The sequence below is a fragment of the Triplophysa dalaica genome, chromosome 7 (genome assembly GCF_015846415.1).
Source record: "Triplophysa dalaica isolate WHDGS20190420 chromosome 7, ASM1584641v1, whole genome shotgun sequence".
Classification (NCBI taxonomy): domain Eukaryota; kingdom Metazoa; phylum Chordata; class Actinopteri; order Cypriniformes; family Nemacheilidae; genus Triplophysa; species Triplophysa dalaica.
The window spans coordinates 6,545,194-6,570,354 of NC_079548.1; the positions used below are offsets into that span (position 1 = coordinate 6,545,194).

General features: G+C 38.5%; 1 protein-coding gene across 3 annotated transcripts; it reads left to right on the forward strand.

The window, feature by feature from the left end:
- Window positions 1-25,040, forward strand: arhgap17b (Rho GTPase activating protein 17b). Of its 3 annotated transcripts, XM_056752589.1 has the most exons (21): window positions 1-289; window positions 3,747-3,786; window positions 9,760-9,864; window positions 9,945-10,021; window positions 12,110-12,221; window positions 12,302-12,378; window positions 12,559-12,676; window positions 13,196-13,264; window positions 13,458-13,539; window positions 13,847-13,974; window positions 15,891-16,002; window positions 16,906-16,987; window positions 17,227-17,307; window positions 17,391-17,504; window positions 17,991-18,082; window positions 18,245-18,380; window positions 19,138-19,323; window positions 20,793-20,932; window positions 21,011-21,418; window positions 22,860-22,904; window positions 24,516-24,656. In XM_056752589.1, the coding sequence occupies exons 1-20, from the start codon at window positions 237-239 to the stop codon at window positions 22,865-22,867; spliced, it is 2,220 nt and encodes a 739-aa protein (XP_056608567.1). In that variant the 5' UTR covers window positions 1-236; the 3' UTR covers window positions 22,868-22,904; window positions 24,516-24,656. The 3 variants fall into 3 exon arrangements, with proteins under 3 accessions (XP_056608567.1, XP_056608566.1, XP_056608568.1); XM_056752588.1 differs by lacking the exon at window positions 22,860-22,904 and having other exon boundaries at window positions 24,516-25,040; XM_056752590.1 differs by lacking the exons at window positions 19,138-19,323; window positions 22,860-22,904 and having other exon boundaries at window positions 2-289; window positions 24,516-25,040.
- Window positions 25,041-25,161: the final 121 nt, after the last annotated feature.

Below are 25,161 nucleotides of genomic sequence, written 5' to 3' on the forward strand. Positions count from 1 at the left end.
CGGCGTTACTGCTGCTCAATGACCAAACCAGAAATCGAAAGGATGAAAAACTACCGAAACATGTCGGACGTGAAGTTTGTATGCGTATAAGCGCAGTAAACGACACGGTGTCTCGTATCCGGTTTGTGCGCGAACAATGGCAGCGGCGAGCTCGCGGTCTTCGCTTTAATTTAACACGGGGACTTGTGCGTTGCTTTAAAGTTTGATGTGCTGGTGGATGAAGTTGAAGAAACAAGATGAAGAAACAGTTCAACCGCATGAAACAGCTCGCCAACCAAACTGTTGGGAGGTTAGTGTTATATAGGCTACTGGTCATTGTTAAGTCTGTATTAAAAAGTCGGGAGTGTCACTGTGCGTGCGCGTGCTTGCGTGTGCGCATGCAAAAGTCAATTCTTTATTAAAACCCGTTTAAATGTAATGCTGTTGTCATCAGACGAAAAAAAAAACACGATTTCACTGCAGTCACTTTAGTATTTGTAGTAAAACCACAGTAACCACCAATGTACTAGTGACTTAGTGATTTACAGCATAATTTAAACATGATATGTGTTTTAGACCAGCGGCAATACAACAGCACACAGATGAAGAAATAGTACTGTAGAATTTAGTCTTTACCATAGTACATGCCATATTAGTAATTTCCTTTTAAAACCTTTAGTATTCTGTAATATTAAATGTAGTGAATCAATAAATTGTAGTAAATGTTGTAGTATGCGTTTGGCTATGTTAAAATTCAAAGGGATGTTGAAATGTTTCTATAGTAAATACTAAAGTGCCTTGTTTTTTATGTAGGCTGGTTGCTGTGCTTTTACTATAAGATGGGTACCGTTTAATGACATTTTTCAAAATATCTTCTTTTGTGTCCTTACAAGAGTGTGAGTAAATGATGACAGAATTGTATATTTTGGTGAACTATCGCTTTAAGGTGTGGTACATCATTCTAAAGTGAAGCATGTATATTTACTGATGCATGTTTGGTGGTAGACAAGCTAAATGAAAGCCAATGGGCCGATATTGAGACATTTCCATAATCATAATGAAAACATCAATGTTTCCCAAAGCTCTATGTTGGGGTAGGTCTATAACGCTGGGAGCATCGCAACTACTGTAGTTAACATATCTGTGAATGTTATATTAGTGTTTGGTATATTATGTGGTTTCCTATTTGTAATGGGTCTCTATTGTGGTCTGGAATATGAAAAATATAGGAAAGAGGAAAACTTTAGTTTTGTCTGGAGACTGGTTTTGTTTGATCCCTGTCAGATATTTAAGCTCCAGATGGTCACTTTGTTGTTATTTTTATTGGGATTTTATGTGGATTCTGATTGATTATTTGACATCTGGTACTTAGATTTAACTCTGTTCCCTTCTTCAAGGATTCTGATCAGTCGTGGTACTGTAGGGTTTGTATGGATCTTATTGATTTCTGCAGATGCGTGTATATAAGAAGAATAACAAAACCTCCTCCCCAGACACTGCAAGAATAATCTGGAGCTGTAACCAGTTTGCCTGCAGTTATTTCAAAAGAAAGTCCAAGAATGTTCTGCGTGACCGAAAGGGTTAAAATAGGTCAAGACGGATGCATTCCTAACATACGAACGTCAGCTTGCTCAAAGCGACATTTAGGCATATCTTTTAGGGAAGAAATGATTCTCCTCATTGGTTTTTATTTAGATTCTCTCTTTAGATTGGCAGTTCCACACCATTGGTAGTAAAGGTTTGGACATTCATCATATGCTTGTCACAGTAGCCTAAAGTTACAGTCTCCGTCTGGTGACTTCTAATACTGAAAGTCCTATAAAATCTACTTTTGAGGAGGGACCTGACCTGGCCATATCTAGGGATTGTATGATTTAAATAGGGTGGGTTGGCTTTTTTAAATGGGCCAGGAAGCAATCACTCAGAACATTGCAGCAACCACAAAGCAATGTTGTAGAAACATTTGAAACAACTTAGCAGCCACAAAACATTGCCGTGACAACACCCGAGCGTCACAGTGGGTTTTGGATTAGCAATTGACTTTGTGATTTGAATTTTTTCGGTGTAAAATCATGTTTCACTTTGGCTCGAAAACGGGACCAGCGGTCGGGACAGCGGGGCTCCGCTCATCAACAGTCCGAATGAATGTAGCATGCATGCTTTTATTAGGCATGCTGCTGAACTTTTAATTTCCATCAGTAGTTCACCAAAAAGAGACTTCCTGAAACTCAAAACAGATGTTCAGGGAGCTACAGAAGGGCGAGACTGTCCAAAGCTTGGTCAAATGCACTTAAGACAGGCAGTTGTTTGTTTAATTTTTTTGATTTGGTCAAATGACGTGTGACCAGGAAGAACATTATAGGCTGTTTTGTTTACAAATAAATATGTTGCCAGCCAGTATGAAGGCCTTTGTTTGGTAGAGTCAATGGTTTAACAGCTGGTTTAGGAAGGGTATGATATGGATAAAAGTCATTTAAGTCCATCCGCTCCAATGACGGCTATAGTGTGTATTGGAGAAATATGCATACTTGAAATGTTGGCTGCGGTATTTCTGGAGGTTGATATTTTACCCGATAACCATTTACTGAACGCAGGATCAATGCTAATTCACTATTGATGAGTCTAAAAATTCTCACCATCCTGATCCGAGGAGATGCTCGGCCTGTGTAACAGGATCTTGTGGATATTTTCTAGTGTTACGGGAGCTTGGTCAGTCATCTGTGATCTTTTTGTTATTCTGAACAAACTGGCGCTTGTGACATGTTTCAATAGCCCTTATTTACAGAAAACCCCCATGAAATTGTTTTTGCTCTTGATACAAATTATGTAGCTGTTATGTATGATCAAAATAATAATCTAGCCCAGAATGCTGTATGCATCGCTTACACAAACAGTGTCCAAAAGTGACTAAAGAAAGATGGAACAGTAGTGGTAAATGTTTATGGGTGGTAAACGGAAGCTTGCTGGGTTTATATTAGTATTTCCCTTTAATATATTCACAACAGAATCGTGTGAAATTTCCACTGGCTGTGGGTGTGCGATAAAAAATAAAGAGTATGTGATGTATAGAAGATGAATGCGATCGGCTTAGTTTTCTTTAAACCTGGTCTGACAGACCGCATCGCTGTCTCAGCAGTTTCACCACGTGGAAAAAGCCAATTTCTCAAGCTGCTCGTTTTTAAAACTAGGAAGAAATATACTTTTTGTGAAGAAGAGCCGATGAAGGACATCTGCCAGGAGTTTTGTCTGTGTCCAAAATAATATTTTTTTTTTTTTCTTTGTTAAATAACTATGTACAAATGGTTTTATTTGTCATTTCCGACCATACATAGTGTCCGCGTGGCAGCATGGGGTGATTTGTGATACCTTGTCATAGTTTTATGGTCTCTGGGTAAAAAAGGAGTCTCTACCTATTATCTATGGAGCTCCGCCCTCTTTTGATGACAGGAACGTGCATACAGCATCAACAGCCCCGCCCCTTTCTGCTGCTGTCACAACAAACAGCGTGGCATGCAGGAAGTGAAATTTCCTCATGATGCATGTACCAAATTGTTGACAGATTGACAATAAAGTATTTATGTCTTGAGTGCATGAATGATAATGGTTATGTTTTCAAATGATTTTTTTTGTAAAATCTGTAAAATATAAAATGTCTGTGTGCGTTTTTAAAGTAATACCAGTCTAACCTGGTTTATACTGTCACCTTGGAGAACATTATGAACCATATTTATCATCTAAACACTGTTTTCTGTTTTCTATATCCTCAGGGCAGAGAAGACTGAAGTTCTGAGTGATGACCTTCTTCAGGTGACTAACTCTATAAAAAATCATCTTTGATCCAGATGGAAATAACTAAGCAATAACTCTTTTTTTTTTTACTTCTTTCTGGAAGCACAAACAATATCTAGTAAAGTTCCTATGATATTATTTTATAGATTTACACTTATGCATTTGACAGATGCTTTTATCTATTTCGACTTTCAATGCATTCAATAGATGCTTTACAGGAACACAGTACGAGCAGTGTTTGTTTCAGAAAAGTTTCAGTTCTATAAAAATGTCACATCCGTGCCCATGCCCTAGTCATGACATTTACACACATCTATCTTTTCAAAAAGCAGGTTTTCCAAGTTAAAGGGATAGTTTACCCAAAAATAGTTGACCCATTTACTCACCTTTAGATTATTCTCAACCTGTATACATTTCTTTGTTCTGCTGAACACAAACTTCCTTGCGTTTGGCAGAACAAAGACATTTATACAGGTTCGGAACAACCTGAGGGTGAGTAAATGATGACAGATTTTTCATTTTTGGGTGAACTGTCCCTTTAAAGACCCCGTGATATTAAAAATGACAATTCTTATTTTTTCATGAAATATTGCAGCGTTTATACTAAATAGCTTATCAATGTGGGTCATTTCCTTTTTTATATGCATGTACCTTCATAATCTTCATCTTAAATCTGAAATGCACTTCCACCCTGAAATGACTGTCCGTCTGAAATTGCGTAGATTAGATGGCTTGGGCAGAGCATCTGTTAACTCCTCCCCTTCAACTCTCAGTCTACTGCCAGTTTCATTTCATAATCAATGCAATAACTGATTTTACACATCAAATCAGTTTGCAGTGAAAAACGCAAGCCACGGCCACTCTTTTTTTCCTTTGAAATTCCTTTTAACTCGGAAATTTGTCAGAATTCGAAAGGACAAACTATCGCAATCGCTGGTTCACGGAGACTTTAAATGTTACTTGTTATATTTTACACACTCATTTTCATCAATCTGAATGAAATCGATCACAAAAGTACTGTTTGTATGTGGCCAAACCTTAGCAATATATTATATATTTGCAATATATTATGTGTACATTATATATATATTCCAAACACAACTAATGCAGAAAGAAATCGTTTTCTGAATAGAAAGTTTTAGAATATTAAACTTGTGCTGCTCTCTACCCATTTGAAATGTTCAGTATGAATGAATATGACTATATGGCCTTGGCATAACATCTGTCAGATACGCTGTACTGTAATAAATCTTTATCTCCATGCTCTAATGAACATTCCTCGTCATAAGTGTTTCAGCTGAACTTTGACTTGGACGTTCCTTACTCCCTCAATCTCATTTCTTTCACACCCCTCCGCCCCTTGTATCTGTCATGCAGTAGATAAATGCCAAGCAACTCCTTGCCTGAGACTAATGCATTTTATTGAGGTATTTTCTATCCCCTCATGACAGTAAAAAATATACAAAGAAGATGAACTGGCAACAAAACCAGAGTGTTTTTAAGATAACGTAACTGGTAATTGTGTTGAATCGATCAGGGTCAAGATGTTGCTTTCAAAACAAACATTCACAAGCAAGAAAAACATCACAGTCTATCACTGCTCCATTGTTTAAGAAGCGCCTCATGTTCAGACACGTCTGCTGTGGTAAATATTGAACTTCAATGCGTTTCTTCTCACTAAAGAGAAATAATTCAAGATGACCGAGTCTTGTAAAAAGGTTTATACGCTGCACTTTCACCTTCATTCAGGCATTCCATGTTCAAGGGTCGAAGTTTAACTGCCTGATCATTCAGCGTCTCCGCCTGCCTCTGGGTTGCCAGCAGGGAAAAGAAACAGGATAAGAGCCCACAGACTGTTTAAATGACTCCAGCAGAAGAGTAGTTTGGATATCTGCTGGGGTTTGAAGGGCTGCCAGATAATAATGCAAAAGTGTTGGCAGACGCTTCAGTGCTGGGATTTTAGTGAATTGTAGATGGCAACTACAGTTTGAGTCTTGATTTGTCCCACTTAAAAAGTTAATAAATGTGCATATATATATTCATGGTGACCAAAAGTAATGTCAGGGGTGTAATTTGTAAAACATTTCCTTTAATGCCCCCTCGTGTAAGATTAAATCGAGTTGTGGTTATAAAATACAAAAATACTTTTTAAAGGTCTAGTGTGTAGTTTTTTGAAGGATCTATTGACATAAATGCAATATAATATACAAAACTATGTCTTCAGAGGTGTATAAAAACCTTACTTAATGAAGCGTTATGTTTCTTAGAATGAGTTATTTCTATCTACATACACTGCGGGTCCCCTTACATGGAATTAGTCATGTTGTTTCTTCAGTAGCCCTAAACGGACAAACTGCTCTACATTACGCATTTCGTAAATACATTATCTCTATCAGTGAAACATGACAACATAGCCCTGTGTCAGCCACCGTAGTGCTTTAAAAGAGAGGGGGGCGGGGTGGAGTAAGCCGTTGGTTGCAATTCACAGCCTTACCACTAGATGCCGCTAAAATCTCCACTTTGCTCCTTTAAGATGTTTATGTAACTACATTTTTTGTCAAAAGAGGCAAACTACAGCATCAGGGAATGTGAGGTATGTTTAAAAATACATACAATGCACTCAAAAACAAAAAAAGTACACTTAAAATAATGCAAACATTGACTCTTTATCCTGGCAGACACAGTGCAACCCAGTCTCACAGCAGTTTGTGAAATAGACACGAAATTTGGAATCGATTTATTTGTGTTCTTGTACTCGAATAACCCAATGTTTTCGTGTCAATGAGCAAACCTTTTTTTAATATCACTCAGCACGACTTTTTCTCATGTCACTCAGCACAACTTTCAATACACAGATTGCATGTGTATTTACATTTATATTTATAACCTGATATCAAAAGAAGTCGTACATATTTTAGGATATTTTCACTTCACCCAAAACCCCTAAATCACAGCCGCAAAGGCCAATTTGCTAAAAGCGCTAGTTTCGCAAGGTTGCAAAACAACGATAAATGGCTACCCTGACCCGGCCCCCTAAACCTAACGTCAAAATAAAATCACAACAAAACATACCAATGAGATCGTAGGAAATAGGAATTCACACGAATGAGCCGCCTTGTAAAATGCAGATTGCATTGATGTATATTTATACATATGAAAGATACCGCGTATTGAAATACATTAGTGAAAGTCGTGCTGTCTGACCTGAAAAAAGGGGGAAATTCGTGTCAGTAAACACAAATTAATAGATTACGTTCTCGACAATGTCACGAATTCCCCACAGAGTTGCACAGTGAGCTATGCTCATGTGTTGTGTGTGAAGATGATTCTTAAAATCATCACAGTTTACACTTTAAACACAAATACAAAAGACGCAACCAACCTTTTAAATACATCTTTTATAATAGATTTGAATTAACAATGTTAATTTTCCAAATCTGGCCGCAATGCGGAGGACATTTTTTTCTACTTGTACAATCAAATTTGTATCAAGGGTCATTCTGTGCCAAATCAAACGAATTTTGAATATTCCCCGGCTCAAATGTTATATTTTTTATATTTTTACTGAAGCAAGACCAACACAAATAGTAATAAAAGACAAAATATTAAATGCCAACGATGAACTATAATAACAAAGTAATCCACTCATTTGTAGAGGAGGGTAAAAATGACAATTTTCTTTCACATTTCATGTGGAAAAAAAACAAGTGAAAAAGTCTCACGGAATGACCCCCAAGTATTTGTGAAATATTTAAAATATGAATGTGGGTTTCATGTATTTCCGTATATCAGATTTCTGTATGGGTCCTTTCCTGTTTGTTTGGAAAATGCTGCTCTGTTCGGAAAAGATTGATCAGTCACCAAGATAAGTCGCTCATTCTTTATAGTTTCATCTTAACGTGTCACAGTTAACAAAAGCGCATGCAAATCCATGACAGCTATCCATCTCCCCGATTTCGGCTGTTTTGTATATTGCTTAGATCTGTAGTTTCTCTTTTATGTATTGCAGCTTATACTAAAAGTCTTCCTGGAGCTCGACTTGCATTAGCAGCACACAGGTCATGGATTTGATTTCCATGGCACACACATTGTGATAAAAATTTACAGTATACCTTGAATTTACTGTAAGTCTCTTTGGAGAAGTGTCTGCCAAAAATATAAATGTACAATGTAATCCTGACTACAAAAGCGAAGTGATCCTGATAGAGCAGAAACTTCACACTTCAGGTTTCAGTTCCTCTGCATGCGTCTGAAGTTATTTACAGGAATCATCAGACACTTTCAGGAGATGCCCTGTGTACATACGTTTCGGGGAACATGCATACTGAACATTTAACTCCAATGCATTTTGTGTCACTTTAGACTACATCTGCCAAAAGCATAATTCTAACTGTCTCTGCAAGCAAAACCACAGCAAGTCTCTCCACTTTCTGTGCCAACTGTGTGTACGAGGTTACGGCTGAAGTTATTTGTGCTCGAACTGTAAACAAACTTTTAATGGAACCACCACATCCAGCCCTGACCCGGATCGCTTAAGGAAGATATAAAATAGAAAGATGAGTAAAAGTGTGTTTGTTTGTCTGTGTGACAAATACATTTTACAATGAAAGAAGTAAAACATGCTGTCCTTACTCGAGTTGTTTCTCATGCAACTCATTTGCAAAACAGAAGGACTTCACATTTAAACACAGACGGCTTTGGTTTAAGGAAGAACTCGCAAGCCTAAACTGTCAGTCACATAAGATAGAGATTGAAAATACATCTGACAGCCCGTCATTTTCATACTGAAACTTGCAAGTGAAACAAATGTGTATCTGCCAGAGTGCATTTGTGGTTCTTAACTCATGTATGTAGACAGTTATTTTTACACTGCACGATTTGTCAATTTTGTCACACTTTTATGTCGTTGGGTAGAGAAGAAGAGCAGAAAAAGCTTCTTGGAAATTGTTTTGACCCTAGCTGTTATTATTACGGGTGTTTTCAGTTGAAGAGTTCAACTGCAAACACAGATAACTCTGCATTTAGAAATGTTCAAAAGTCACGTTTTTTATTCTGTTATCATGTTTGTGTGGTGTTTGAATTATTACTTCATGAAAACAAACCAACTTTGATTGATATTCATTGGAATGCACGGTCAAAAAGTTACAAGTTGTACTCTACAAATTATGTTTTTCAATTGAAAGCTATTATATTATAATACGCTTTAGTATTTTACATTATACTATGTTACATAACATTACATTATATTATATTGTATTGGTTAGGGCTTTGTAGGTGGTAAAATGGGTGTAAAAATCTTAGGTGAGATTAGGAGGTGAGACTTGGGTCATATCAGTGGTTCAGAATGTCATACAGACATTGTGGTTTACATTTATGCATTTGGTAGACGATTTACACCGGACGCGGCATGATGCAATATGGCAAAAGAAGATAGAACGCATTAGAACTGTTTTTAATTTTACATTTTGTCGACACTGGATGCAGCACACGCCGATCGCGTCCAGTGTAGACACTGTGTTATCCAAAGTGCATTCAGTGTGTACATCTCTTTTATCAGTTTGTGCGTTCCCTGAAATGAAGCCCACAGCTTTTGAGTTGCTAATGCAAAACTCTAGCAGTATTTTCTTCTGAAAACTTAAAAATCGACTCCCTTTTCAACAGCTTTAAAGCTTTCCAAAAGCTTTCAAAGCAAACCAGTTTCCCCCTGTGGCCCCTGTAATTTTCTTGTCTCCCATGATGACATACAACCACATTCTGAGTCACATTACAGACTGGAGGGCTGTTAACTCAGTTGGGTCCAGTGATGGATTATACCGCTAGGCCATAAAAGAAGAACTTCACAGCCCTTGTTACAATACGGAGTGCAGAAGGGAGACTAGTTTTCGCAGGGGTTTTGAATCTTGCACATCATTGGTGAAAGGTGTGCATGTTACCAGGGTAACGGATCATCGGTGTTGTATGATTTTGATTCCTGAAACATGTGTCTTGCAGATCGAACGACGCCTGGAAACGGTGCGGCTGGTCTCCCACAATGCGCACAAGAGGATGGTCATATGTCTACAGGGTAACCAGGGTACAGATGTGGACAAGAGACATGTAAGAGTCTTTTCACTCTGTCTTTTTACGTGGCTCCTGTATTACATTTGGCTAAATGCACTTTCATCTTTGGTTGTCAGAAAAAGCTTCCGATCACGGCTCTCTCGCAGTCCATGCTGGATGGAGGAAGTCTGCTCGGAGAGGATTCTCTTATAGGGTGAGTTTATAAGCTGTATGGCACTTTGAAAGCCACCACAAACACACACACACATCCATGCCATAAGCCGTCCCACCCGTGCTGTGATTCATACTTGTAATGAGAGAACTTCAAAGGTTCACTCTCATCTGGGCACGGCTGAGTCAACTCTGGACCTCACTTTCAGGAAGTGTTTCTGTTGTTTCATCAGTCACGTGACCAAACATCCCAGAGTCATCTGTTTTTACAGACAGCCGCTGTATTTACTGTACGAGCTGTTCCGCAGGGAAGGCCTGCGCTGTGAAAACACCATTTGTCGAAAGTCTGATGGCAGGATGGGACAAAAGATTTGTGATGGAAAGTGTTAGCTCGTTGTGTTAGAGACAGGGCACATCAGGCTTGCTGGAATTTCCTTGGCGTTGGTGTTAGTGTATATGTCAGTGGATGCTATGATCGAGGAAAAACATTGTTTTAGGATTTGATGTATGTGTGAAAACTGGATTTTCCCTCTGGTTTTTCAGTAGTTTATTGTTTTTACGAACCTATGTCCTACACTGTTATTGAGGCATAGGTTATCACAAAAATAATTGTTTTTAAACTTTACCTTAATACATGTACAAATGTTGCAGTTATTTTTCTTAGAAGTGAATTTGAACTTGTTTTTCTTTGCATTATTTAAGGTCTGAGAATATACGGAAGATCTTTTATGTTATTTTGACATTATGTTATTTTATTTTCTCAAGTTGTCATTTTCTGCAAATTAAAGCAAAAAAAAAATGAAATTCGGGAGAAATATCGATAGTAGTTCATATAAATGAAACAAAGGTATTCATTTTATCTAAATGCACGAACACGCACACCCACAAAACACATTTTAATATTTTAATTATTTATATACAGGGACAAAAAATGCATATCTAATCAATCATGGACCAGTGGTATACAACAAATGTACACAATATTAACTATACAACTCAGTTGTTAGGGATATAAATAACAGCGTCTCCGCCATATACCGCTGCTGCCTATATGTTGCAGACGGAGCAAAGTACTTTGGTAAGTGCTTGGCCCTCTTTTTAGACATGCCAAGTTGTTGAAGTCCTCTTACAACCAACCTAACATGTCCCAAGCTGCCAAATATAAAAACAAGCAATCGACCCCAATAACCCATCTCTGCAATGATGCTCGGAAGAGGTTGGTATTTAGTCATTTAAATCATAAAGGCTTCTTCTAAACTAGAGTCAAAGGTACACGCAACCTCTAAAACAAACATTTCTTTACACTCCTCATTGATCACAAAAACATCTGGTGTGTTAGCAGATAAATGTGGAAATACTATTATTGCATTGAAAAAGAAGTTTTTACACAAGAATGTTTATAAAGTGTTACTCCGGGTGAAAGGAAGCTTGATATGTCCTTTGTTCTAAGATCCACTATTCTGTCATGGCGTGCTATGTACATCCCCTTGTAAGCATGACAGCCATTTAAAATATGTGGCAATGTTTCAACAATCTGTTCTGTGGTATGATGAAAACAATGATGTGTTCAGGAAACCAAATAGAGAGATTTAATCTAGTAGGAAGTACTTGTAACCTGGCTTTTACTGTAAAAATAATCATGTTCACGCTTGGCACATAATTCTTCAAGAATGAGTGAGAGATGGAGTGATCAGCTGAGGGAAGGCATGCAAGTTTTCCCTAAAGTTTCAATCCAAACCAGTGTTGTTTTTGTTGTTATCGACGTAAATCCAAGAGAGTTCGCCGTTCCCCTAACAGATGATAAGAGGTTATTACAGTCACCATATGTGACAGTCGCCTTCACATAGGTCAGGGGAGGAGTGATAATATCCTCAGAGACTCTCACAGTCCCAGAGTCAGACCGCACACACTCCAGTGATGCTTCAGATTGAATGCAGAGATCATTCAAATCCCGCCAGTCTGACCAAACGCCGAGTTTCCTGGTGGATTTCCTTCTGAAGCGCAGAAAGTGAGGCTCCGACTCCTTGGCCAATGGCACCTTGCGTTTGCTTGAGTCCGGGAATGAGGACAATTTTAATCAATTTGATTTATTTGCTATATGCATTCATCTTCATGTGCTTCCTTTCTACAGAAAGATGATGGACCTGTGCGGACAGGCCCAAGGCAAACTGGGGTTCGAGCAGAGTCAACATGAGATTCAGCTGGAGAGGGACTTCCTGGACCCTCTCAACCAACTGGCAGAGGTGCGTCCAAAACATTTCTGGAAATAACCTGCTGGTTGAACTTTTTTTTACAACAGATGTCTCTTTCTTTGTGTTTGAAGATGGATATTCCCAACATCCTGAAACAGAGAAAGCATTTAGCCAAACTCGTGTTGGATTACGACTCTGCAAAAGCCAGGTGTGTGTAATCCCGTTCTGCAGGAATCCATCTCTGCAGATAACATCCCCTGGGTTTCATTACATTCATTTCTTCTGTCACATCTGTGTCTTTGTACAAACTCATCAGAATGATGACAATAAGTGCACATTATACTGTACGAATGGCTAATGGAAAATACTCTTACAAACCATTATACAGGTATATCCAGGCCACAAAGGCATTTCCTTCTGCCACGAACGCTCAAGCAATGGCTGCCAAAGCTGAAATGCTTAAAGAAGAGATGGATGAGGCCCAGAACAAAATGGAATTATGCAAGGTACAAATATGATGTTGGTATATGTTTCTGTAAGAAAAAGGGGTGGGTTTCTGTGATACGTTTTTTTCCAATGATTTCTTTATAATAGATGAAATTCAGACCATCACATCACAAAGTTGAGTTACAATATAGACAAGCAACAAACAAAAAAAACCGTGACTACGCATGCGAGTTTCTGTGACCCAAACTTATATTCCACACACAACCGCAAAGAATGGAGTCCATGTAGATTATTTCTGAAAATAAATAACAAGGAAATCACATTAGCTAGCAAGTTAAAAGTATCTCTGGGTAGTTTTATTTTGGGTTACCTTTAGAAGAAGCTGAAGTTCACTTCGGGCCAGGCATGTGTGTCCGATGAAACCGTCTATAGAAGATGTAAATGAGCGTCTCATTTTTTCCTAATACTTTCAGCTGTTTATGGCAAAATGATTTGTATTCTTAAATATACATTTTTCATGTTTTGTAATTATGTATTGGAGATTGTGAGCACATCAAACCCTGCATTTCTCTTTTTAGGATCAGCTGGCCACAGACATGTACAACTTTTCTTCAAAGGAGGGAGAATACGCTCGCTATTACGTTATGGTATTGCATCTCGATATTTAAAAAAAAGATAAAGATATATCATTCAATCATTTCACCTTCAGCTCTTTTACACCTGGCCATTTTGATGTGTTGGTTACATTTTATCTTCATGTGCATGCTTGCTTGACTTATTCATAAAATGATCTTTTACATACACGGAGAAAACGTGTAATGTTTGTGTTTGTGTTAACAGTTGTTAGAAGCACAAGCAGAATACCACAGAAGAGCTTTGGCCTCCATTGAAAGTGCCCTGCCCTCTATACAGTCACAGCAAGGTGCGATTTTACCCAAAACTGCTTTGAAGTCCTCTTCTGAGATGTTTTTTTTTATATTAAACACTTACATAAACGCCTTTGAAAGAACCGAGAAGCCTTGTTTTCACAAAGGAACTGAGCGGATGTGTTTTACGGTCAGAAACAGAGACAGTATTTATTATCTGATCTTTATTGGTGTTCTTGTCAATTGAAACCTCATGTATCCAGTTTTACTTGCTTCTGATCTCCCATGTCTAGTTCTGATTATTGAGTTTTTCCCGCTGTAACTCAAATCATATGCTCGGCTCTGTCTCTTCATCTGACACAGATAAATGGACGGAGATGCCAGCGTTTGGCACAGCTCTGGAGGAACATCTGAAGCGCAGTAACAGAGAGATCGCTCTGCCCATGGAGGCCTGCATCATGATGCTGCTGGAGACCGGCATGCATGAGGAGGTATTTGACAAAAACAGAGATACTGTTCACGCCTGAAAAGAAAACTAATGCACATTGCTATTGAATACAGAATGAAGAGTGGTTGCCATTTTTAAGAAAGCAGAATTACGGGAATGGAAAAGGACCTACTTTCGACAACCAAGCGTTTTGGAGTTTTAGATGGGCGAATGGTACTCGTTTCCCATAAATATTCAGAATGTTCTTTATTGTCTTATTCACAAACGTCCTGTACTCTGCACAGTTTTCCTGGGTTGAAGTCAAAAGTCAAATTATAAACCATTATAAGCAATTGTAAACAATAAGCACTCTTTATTGACGTACTTCTACGTATGGCTGGAATACATTACAAGACTTTTAAAGGCCACGTTCCACGCAATCGCATTTTCAACCAATAGTAAGTGTGTAATGTTGCTGTTAGAGCATAAATAATACCTGCAAAATGATAAAGCTCAAAGTTCAGTGCCAAGCGAGATATTGTCTTTTACTGAATTCGCTTTTCAAGGACTACAGAGAATGGCTGGAATCGGACTACAGCCCTCTACTTCCCGGGTACATGATGTCACTATTCCAAGTGCTTTAAATAACCTCCGCCCAAAGGAATGTATGGGCGAGAGCTTCCTTAGAGAAGTGGAAGAGCCGCTTGAGTATCAACTCAACTTTATTTATAGAGCGCTTTTTACAATTTCCATATCAGAGATTGTAAACATTTGACTAAGCTACGCGCTAAACTATTTTCACTTTCATCACAGTCCTACAGCTGGTAATAAGAATCCAGCTACACGCATTCTATGATAACCAACGCTCAAATAACAGCTTCCACGACTTTAACATCGGCTGTGAAAGCTGTTCTGTGTAAAAGACTGATATTGTGTGTGCGCTTACCTCTTAAACACTTCTATGAAACATCCTTTGAAGTCCTGCTTGCAAATGTCTCCTGGTCATCTGCTTGGTTTATTATCCAACTCGGGTCCAATATAAAAAGGCAAAACTAACGCTTCTGTTATTAGTGTTATTTTATATAACCGGTCTGTGACCATTAGGTCAGGTGTCATTTCCCTCACCAAAGTAGGAAAATAATTATGATCTCTAATAAAGATTGACGTTTCCAAATACACTAGCAGACCACCATTACACTTCGATGGATCCGCATGTTTTTAAGTGATAAAGTGAAGTTGACGCCATTGTTACTGTTTATTGCTCAAAGCCAAAGTTTATGTAAGCTCGCTGATATGGTATTGGTGGGACATCTTCACACACACACTCTAAGAGCGAATCAATTACGACAGACCACGTCAGCTTTACCAATCAGACCGTTTGGGAAGGAGGGACTTTATATAGACCGGAAGAAATCCAGTCGTTTTATGAAAAGATGGACAGCGGTGGATAATAGACTTGAAAATTTGGAAAAATACAGCGTTTTTTTTATTAGAAACATGAACATCCATTGTTAAACAAAGCCTCAAAGACAGCAAAGACTGGCTCCTTAAGACTAGACATCATACAATTGCAGACTTTTTGAAAGTTTCTGACAGAAACACACTAATGGATAAAATCTGCAGATTGGCACAGACTTTCTGCAACAACTCCAGACTGAAAATCTGGGCAAAAGCCTTGTAGTGCATTGATTAAAAATGTTGTCTGAATGACCATCTGTTTCTGGGGCTACATGCAGTATTAGATGCTGTATCAGTATCTGCTAAAAATAGCAAGAAAACATGAAATTAACATTTGTGCATTTGCCAGACATTTTTATCCAAATCTACTTACAGTGAATTCAGTCTATACAAATTGTTTTGTCTGTTTACATGTGACCCATGAATCGAACCTGTGACCTTTGCATTACTAGCGCAATGCACAACCTACTGAACAATTTCTCTTAATTTGATGTTTCTATTGTCCATGTCCTCTGTTGGCAGGGTTTGTTCCGTATCGCTGCCGGAGCATCTAAACTCAAGAAGCTGAAGGCAGCGCTGGACTGTTCCACTTCCCAGCTGGAGGAGTTTTATTCGGACCCTCACGCCGTAGCTGGTATACTCTCCTCTTACTGCAATTCTGCTTTTTTAGTTTGTACCTACATATTGGCCGGTGGTTCTATTTAAGCGTTTGTGTGAAATCTGCATTTAGACTTCCTGAAATGCAAGTGTGGCTCGATTTATATTTGAAACCATCCCACCTGTCATCATGAAACCTGAAATATTTCAGTTCTGTTCAGCAGTGTTAAGTTAGTTTTTGGTTTCACTGTTTTGTGTGATGAGGGATATCGCCAACCATCTCCAACATGAGAAAATAGTGTAGGATGTTTTAATATTTATTATAGATAACTGTTGTAAAACTCAAAGATGCCCAAACTAGTGCCCGGGGGCCAGAGTTGGCCTGTCGTGACCTTTGATGTGGCCCACCTTGTCATTCATGAAAAGAGGAAAAAGGGGAAAGTGCCATTGACAGACGTTTTTTGGGTTAAAAATCTCAATTAAAATCTAATTCAGAGAACTGTATGTGACGGTTATTTAGTGTATATTTTATTTAATGTATTTTACAGTACAGGTGTAGTACATTGTGCTTTGTACACAAACGGGTATTAATGGAGCGATTCATAACGTATACTGTACATTCAGACCATGGCTGTCAATCAAGTTTCATTTTTGGCCCCATTATTGAAAGACGTGTGTCTTAAATACTATAATAAATTTTAGCGTGGTTAAAAGTAAACCATAGAATTTACGACGTTTTATCAATTCACTATAATTAAAATGAATGAATATTATAGTATATTATGTAGTATTTTCTTATACAATATACTACAGTTCACTATAGTAAATACTAAAGTATACTACAGTATTTATAAATGTAGACTGTTACTCTTTAGCAAAACATGGACTGTGTAGAAGCTTGTAGATCTTTTTGATGTGGGTTCTCCTCATGTTTATTTAGGAGCTCTGAAATCATACCTGCGAGAGCTGCCTGAGCCTATGATGACCTTCCAGCTTTATGAAGAGTGGATACAAGCCTCAAGGTGAAACACATTTACAGACATCACTCACATATTTAGATATCCTTTTAAAGAAACTGCAATAACAAACGACACCAACGCTAGTATGTAATTAGTTCAAAAATCATTTTTAGAAAAGTGGAACTAATGAGGAGAAACCAGATTCATCATCCACACAGTTTTTTTTTGCGTGTAGACGTTAAAAAAACATCTTGGAGGTTGTTGTAGTGTTTATTGCTCTCTCTCTTCTCTTTCTCCCGCAGTGTTTCTGACCCTGATAAGAGACTTCAGGCTCTTTGGGTTGTGTGTGACCAGTTACCAAAGGCCAACAAGACCAATTTTAGGTTCGTGACCAATTCAAACTCACTGGAGTATTAAACAGCCGTTACTATTAGGATTCGTAACAAGTGAATGTCTGCCTGTGCAGGTACTTGATGAAGTTTCTCGCCAAGCTTGCTCAGGAAAGCGACATCAATAAGATGACCGCAAGCAACATCGCCATCGTACTGGGACCCAACCTGCTGTGGGCCAAGATGGAGGGGTTAGACACACAACAAATAACAAATAAAACACCCATAATGTCTTTCAACTTTTTTACTTTTAGGAGCGCCACTTTTTCTGGTTTCTGTCAATATAAACCCCTTAAAGGGATAGTGCACCCAAAAATGAAAATTCTGACATCATTTCCTCACCCTCTTGTGTTTTTAAACCTGCATGACTCTCTTTCTTCTGCAGAACACAAAAGAAGATATTTTGAAGAATGTTGGCAACAGAACACTGTTGGTTCGCATTGACTTGCATTTTTTTTTATGTCCACACAATTGAAGTCAATGGGGACCAACGGTTCTTGGTGACCAGCATTTTTTAAATGTTTTGTGTGTTTTGCTGAAGATAGAAAGTTTGAAATGACTTGAGGGTGAGTAAATGGTGACAAAATCATTATTTTTTACAAACTATCCCTTTAACTTCTGTGTTTAATATTGGTTATGTAGAGCTGTTTGATCCGATTTCATTTTCTTTCTTGCAGAAGTCTTGCTGAAATGGCAGCGACCACCTCTGTTCATGTGGTGTCTATCGTAGAACTGGTTCTTCAGCATGTTAACTGGTTTTTCCCCGAAGGTAAGATTGAAATTTATTGTGAGGCAACAAGCCTTTTATGCATACCTAAAATTCCTGCCTAGGTAGGGAGCTCACTAGATTTGAAGACAGATCTTGTATACCCGCTTTAAGGCATACACGGAAATAGTATTAGCCCTGTCTATAATATTCTTCTTCCTGCAGATGTGGAATTCAACGTCTCGGGCATGTTTGCTATGCCAGGATGCCCGGGTACTCCTGACTCTGACGTAGGAAGCCTAGACAGAAGGCGTCCAGGCAGCCAGGGGTCATTCGATTCTGACACCTCTCGCAAAGACAGGTACAAGTCTTATCCTCGCCTTCACAGACACGAGTCCAGCTCCACAGTCGCTTCTGCGTCCTATGTAGTGGCCAGTGAGTGTGTCACCGTCAAAGCAGACGTCCTCAGATCAGAGCTGGGCGCTGTTTAGTCATATTTAATAATATGACGCGTGCATCTTTTTCAGCTGTAGTTGATGTTTTTTGTTTCTCTTTGAACTTTTGTATGCCTACTGAAACCAATAAACTGTATGCAGCATTTTTGATATATGTTTTGATTATGAATAAGGTGTCTAAGTAGGAAAACATGACGTCTGAGTTTGCAAAACACAAATTCAAAATCTTCCTATATAATAAATGGGGTTCTGCTAAATTATTAGAAGTTCAATGATAATTGGATATTTAAGAGATAGATTATGCCCAACAAAATATCTGGCATCACCATTTTATCATTTAAAAACTGTGTATAACTCTTTCTTTTGTAAAACACAAAAGAAGATATTTTGAGAAATGTCTCCGTGGTTTTGCGTCCATACAATGGAAGTTAATGGGGGTCAATGTTGTTTGATTACCAATGTTGAAATACACTATAAATAATCATGTTTCCGAATATTTAGACTTAGTGTTGCATTTATAAACCCCACTAAACAACCAAAAACCAAAACCTTATCCATTATAAACACGTACTTCATTACTGTCTGAGTTCAGGTGTTGGTTGTGTCCTCCCGCTGTCACTGTCTGGTGTAAGTGTTTCATACTATCTCCCCTCTTCCCTGTAGCACTTCTAACAAACAACCGGAACTCTCCATACGTAGAACCGGTACTCTAAATAAAAAGCAGCACTTCGTGCCAAACTTCCAGCCTCCCCTTCCTCCCACCGATCCTGTGTTTGATCCCGCCCCTCTGTCACCCGCTAGTGTGGGTTTGGCGGCTGGGCAGGGGATGAACCCTGCTGTGGAGAACAGGTAAGGATCGGTGCAGCCTTAAGGTTCCTCTACACCAACGCTGCAGGACGCCAGGAGCCGCCTGCTTCCAAATGTCTGTCGCCTGCATATTGTCTTCTGTGCTGCTTTTTGGGTCATTGCTTCAATCGAAATGCTAATAATCAGGTACGACCACAGAGAATTGATCACAGAGATCCAGTGTATGAAATGTAGCGGCATCTAGCGGAGTGGTTGTGAATTGCAACCAACGGCTCACTCTACCCCTCCCTTTTCGAATCACTATGGCAGCTCTCACAGGACCAAGAAGTCGTCGCATTTTCGCTTCTTTGCTGAATGACATAACGTTTTTACAAAACACGCTCTGTGGAACAGTTTGTCCATTTAGGGCCACTGTAGAAACAACATGGTGAATTCCGGGAAAGGGGACCCTCGTTGTATGTAGATAGACAAAAGCTCATTCTAATGTAATTAAAACATAACGTCTCATTATATAAGGTCTTTATTCACCTCTGATGACATAGTTTTGTATGTTATATTGCATTTCTGTCAATAAATCCTCCAAAATATTCCACATTGGACATTTAACAGAGATCTTAATCCCTGGGTCGCTCCAGAACAGTCCTGTAATGTGTGCTCATTCTTTATATAGCAGCATCAGTTATAATGTATCTTTACTATATGAATCAAACGGAAAATAAATTGGTACAGCCAACAAGAAGACCCTGTTGTCTAGGATGGTGATGATCAGATGCACCAGTGAGGTGGGTTCAGAAAGAACAGGTCTCCAGGGTCTGTTTTCTTTTGAGTCGGTTCACACCAGGCCTGATCTCAGTCTCCCATTCTGTCATCTGTTTTTCTGTCTCTTTTCTGTGATGTAGAATAATCTTTGCTTGAGTTAATGTCATACGCTCTGCTTTCCTCAATGTCTCCTTTCTTTAGTGGAAAAGATGCACTGCATGCCAACATCAAACACTGCTAACTCCTGATTGAAAGGACAGTTCACCCATAAATGAAACATATGCCAGTTATTTATCCTTATGTCAATTTAAACCTGTATATGACTCTTTATGTTTTGTAACACAAAAGAAGATATTTTCGAGAAATTTTTCAGTGGTTTTGTGTCCACACAAGTCAATGGGGTAAAGTGTTTTTTGGTTACAAGCATTCTTCAAAATATCTTCTTTTATGCTCTGCAGAAGAAAGAATGACATAAGAAGGAGTAAGTAGTTCATTATTGGGTAAACTATACCTTAAGTCAACATGAAATGACATTCCCAACCCTTTACCACTCTGTTTCATATTTGGAAGAAAAACTTGCATTTAATGGATGAATGTGCAGTAACACATCCTAAATAATAAAGGGGGTCAATTTCATGTTAACTTAACACGATTAACTTCATTAACATAATGTAAAGCAGTACAGTCTAATGCATGTTAACTGAACTGTAAATAACTGTTCAGTGTAATGCTATAAATTCTGTTTTTCCCAGTAACGTGATCCGAGAAACTGCGTCCACACCCCCATCCTTGAGGAACGGACCAGGCGGTGGGAGTGGAAGTCAGAGTCAAATGAATTTGGGGATGCCCATCACAGGTTCCAAGGGCCCCAGCCCTTTCTTGGGACGCAAAGGTGAGTCCCTTTAAATTTAAAATCAAATCGTCTTAACTTCAATAAAACCAGTCAATGAAAACACGCATTGTGTTTCAGGTACAAAGAAACAAGCACCTGCACCTCCCAAGCAGGCTGCCCCCAGCACACCACAAAGCACCCCCAAAGCAGCCCTTCACCAGCCCGCACCCTTGAGCACCCCCCAGCCTGCCATCATACCTCGTCGCAACACCCAGACCCTTATCCAGGCCCCCAGCCACCCGCCTCCACAACCTCCAGCTCAGAGCGCAGAGGAACCTGAAGCTTCTCCTTCAAGAACCCCAACACCACCAGGCACACCCCCACATGAAACCTCCCAGACCACTGGTTCACACTACCCTACCGGCTCTCTGCCACGTCCCAGGCCAACCCCTCGAGTACGACCCAAACCTACAGGCCCGCCACCGCTCCAGCCGACTAGTGAAGGTGCCAATGGCATCTGTGTTTCTGGATCAAAGATCATCTCAGGTAAGATTTTACTTTACTGCTGTTTTTGATCGGTGACAAGGAGTCCCAATAAGTTAGAGGCAATATAATTGAATATTCTTCAACATTTCTGAAGGCAAATTCACACATGCTTACAAAAACATGTCCATGCAAGCGTGTTGATCTTGGATGAGAATGTGAAGCGTTCATTAAATGAATGTTTACCAGAATGACACGCATCCCAAGCTCACTAAAACTCTCACATGACTTTAAAAACTCTTGTGAAACTGCAGGGAAACTCTACTTAAAGCGTATGAAAGGTGTCCATTATAGGTAGAAAAATCCCACGACTCTTGAGATTTTCCCGTCATTAGGATCATTGTACTCCAGAATAGATACTTACAGATGCTGTGTGGACGTTTGACATTTCCATCTATTCATTAAACAGACAATGAACTTCATATTCAGACGTCAAAATCCAAACCAGGTAATGAAGATCAATGTATCCAGAGCCTGTATGAAAAATCTCGTTTTACATAAGAAGCTTGCTGCTTTAAGATTTCAGATTTGCACTGTGACGGGTTTTATGTTTTGAGATCATGCTGCGTTGCCAGATTGTTTAGGGACTTCATTTCCATTTGTAAATCCTGAGTTGTAGATAAAGACCAGAATATTAAAATTCAAATCTACCAAGGAGAATAAAAGGCGTCTTTCTTTCCCTTCCAGAGTGTGAACACCAATAAAAAAGATAGGTTTTGCTGTATTTTATATTATTCCTCAAGAGTTGAGCAGTAGCCACAGATAAAATGTGGAGGTTAAAGTCCCAGTGGACTAAAAAATTACAATGCCTATTTTTTTATGAAATACTACAGCGTTTATTGTAAATAGTTAATCAATCTGCGTCATTCTCTTTAAAAAAAACGCATTCCATCATGATCTTTTGTTAAAATCTGAAAATGCACTTCCGTCCTGTAATGACTATCCATCTTAGATGACGTACGATAGACCGCTTGGGCGGAGCTCCCTTAACTCCTCCCCTTCAACCGTCAGTATGCTGCCAGTTCCAATTCAAAATGCAACAGGTGTTTTTATACATCCAATCAAATCGCAGAGAAAGATGAAAGACACGCCCACTATTTTGGAAGTATGCAGAAGTAAAAAGGATCGCAACTTCCAGTTCACAGAGACTTTAAGGTTAGTGAAACCACATGCTGCAGTAGACAAAAGCTTTTCCAGTGGACGTGGAAATTTCAGAATCTGCCAAAAGTTTTTCAGTACTTGGCCTGTTGTTCATCTGCATTTGGCAGCACTGTAAACCAGCTATTAGCTCCATTCATTGCATCTGTTTTAATGAAGTCATTTATTTGGACTTCTCACACCTTAATATGTTTTACTAATGATGTGATTAGCTTTTCTACGTTGTGATTTATTTCATTGCTGGTTTATGGCAGTATGTCATGAGCATGTTGTGATGATGTTACAGATGTTTGATCTTCTCTCTGAGCTGTGATTTGAGTGACAGGCGATGGTAAGATTATCGGAACAATCAGTGGATGTTTTTTGTTTTTGCTAAATATGTGTTTGTTCTAATGCGCTCTGCACTCAAACTGTTTGTGTGCCTGTTTAACACGGCTAACAAAGCCTGCATGACAGCCTGCTATAAGGGACAGTTCCCACAAAAATATTTTTTTGTCATCTTTTATTCATCTTCAGGTTATTGTAAACCTGTTTGACACTTTCTACTTTGGAACACAAAAGAAGATATTTTGAGAAACGTCTCGGTGGTTTTGTGTCTATACAATGGATGTCAATGGGGACCAGTGCTGTTTGGTTACCAAGATTTTTCAAAATATCTTATTCTGTGTTAGACTGGAGAAAGAATGTCAAAGAGGTCTGGAATGATATGAATTTATGTAAATGATGAAGGAATTTTCATTTTTGGGCAACTGTCCCTTTAACCAATTCTTTATGTCTTGTCTAGAATATGCTTTATGCAGCTAAACATGCACTTACCCATAAAACCTTGTTGCTTCTGCTCATATCATGTCAAAATGGTGAATGTTACCGTCTTATGATCACAATATCAGGTTCACAAACACAAAACAAACGAAACAAAAAATATTAGTAAGTGCATATTATACAAATATTATTATTATTTGCCAAATTCCCATTACTGTTACATGGAAAACATGTTAACTTTTAAATTGTACAATACGGACTACATCATGGCAGTAATTGTTGTTCTTCATTTAATTTATAATGATAAAAAAGTCTCTCGTTTCTTTACAGAAAATTTCCTTAGATTTGGTTAATATTTGGGGTGAAATGTGACCTAGACATGTGTTCATGAGATTCATTCAGTACGTCATTATGCTTAAATACAGTTTATAGGAATAATGTAAATCCAGACAGATGTTATTGGTGAATAAATCCCGACCCTGTCCCGAAGCACAGGGTCTTGTATCAACATAAACGGGTTTGTTTTGCAATAACAACCGGCTGTATGTACATTATCATGCTTATTACACCGCTACCTGTCACATGACTCAATTACACAAAGAAATGGACCTTCTTATAGTTCTTGTACAATTCTCTGGTGCTTATTATTATGGTCATTTTTATTTTCATGTAGCATCAGTGTTTTATTGTATATTTCGCTCAAGTAATTTTTGAGCTTACATCATTAATCTGGATATATCGGTATGTTGCAAATAAACAAAAACTGTACACATTTTCACAAATATTTTTTTTTCTCAATTGTCAGAAATTCGAGAAATGTCTTTAGTACAGGGAATGTGGGATGATGGGTGACTACCTCTGGAACTTGGGTTGTGAGGACAGTATTAGTCTGTAAAAGACAAAAACGATCAAATGTATACTTCTGAAGTTTTCGACGACTCATTTTTAGTAGCTGTTATGTTAAACTATTGTTTCGAGCTCAGTGTTGTGCCAGTACCTTGTCATTTCCGTGAACGAGTAATGATACCGAATGTTTAAATGTGTGATTTCTTTTGTATTTTTGTGAATACTGTCGATGGCAAAAAAAAAGATTTTTTGATACGATTTTCGTATTCAGCGTGTTAAACTTGAATATAAGAGATGATCAAATGTGCTGATTCACATCTTTGCCTGTGTTAAGATGGAGAAGGAGATGAACCTGTCATGGGACCAGGGCTGGACCTTGTCCCTGAGCTAGCTGAGGATCAAACAGTCGAAACACTCCCAGCTCCTGAACAACTATCAGAAAGCACCGCCCTGTAAAGGAGGAGGAGCTTTATACACACACAGCCAATCGACAGCTTTGTTCTACGCATCACTTTCCAAACACTGAAGCTTTCTAGAAGCTCCCCGGAGTCTCTCTAGCCTCACAATGCTGGCACATTGTAATGATGTAAAGAAATCAGTGTGCACATATTAACATGCTGTACAATCGACTTTCTCTGCCCTGGTTGTGAACAAATGAACACGAATGTCTTTAAGTTGTGATTTGATTCCTTTTTAATGATAGTTAATTTGTGTGTGATTCTTGTTTTTTATTCTTTCTGTGGTTCTATTGAAGGTTAACTTTTTGGCAGGATATCTGTGTACCGCACAATGAACAGAAATGGTTGACAAAATATTCACTCTTAAAAAATATAAAAGTAACTTTCATTTAAAAAAAGCAGACTTGCAAGTATTTTTGAGCATTTTATCCTACGGTGCAGTACTGACTATATAGTGTTTATTTTATTATGGTAGTTTTCCAGTTTGTCCTTTTAGAAAATCCAGAACTGTATACAAGGTTT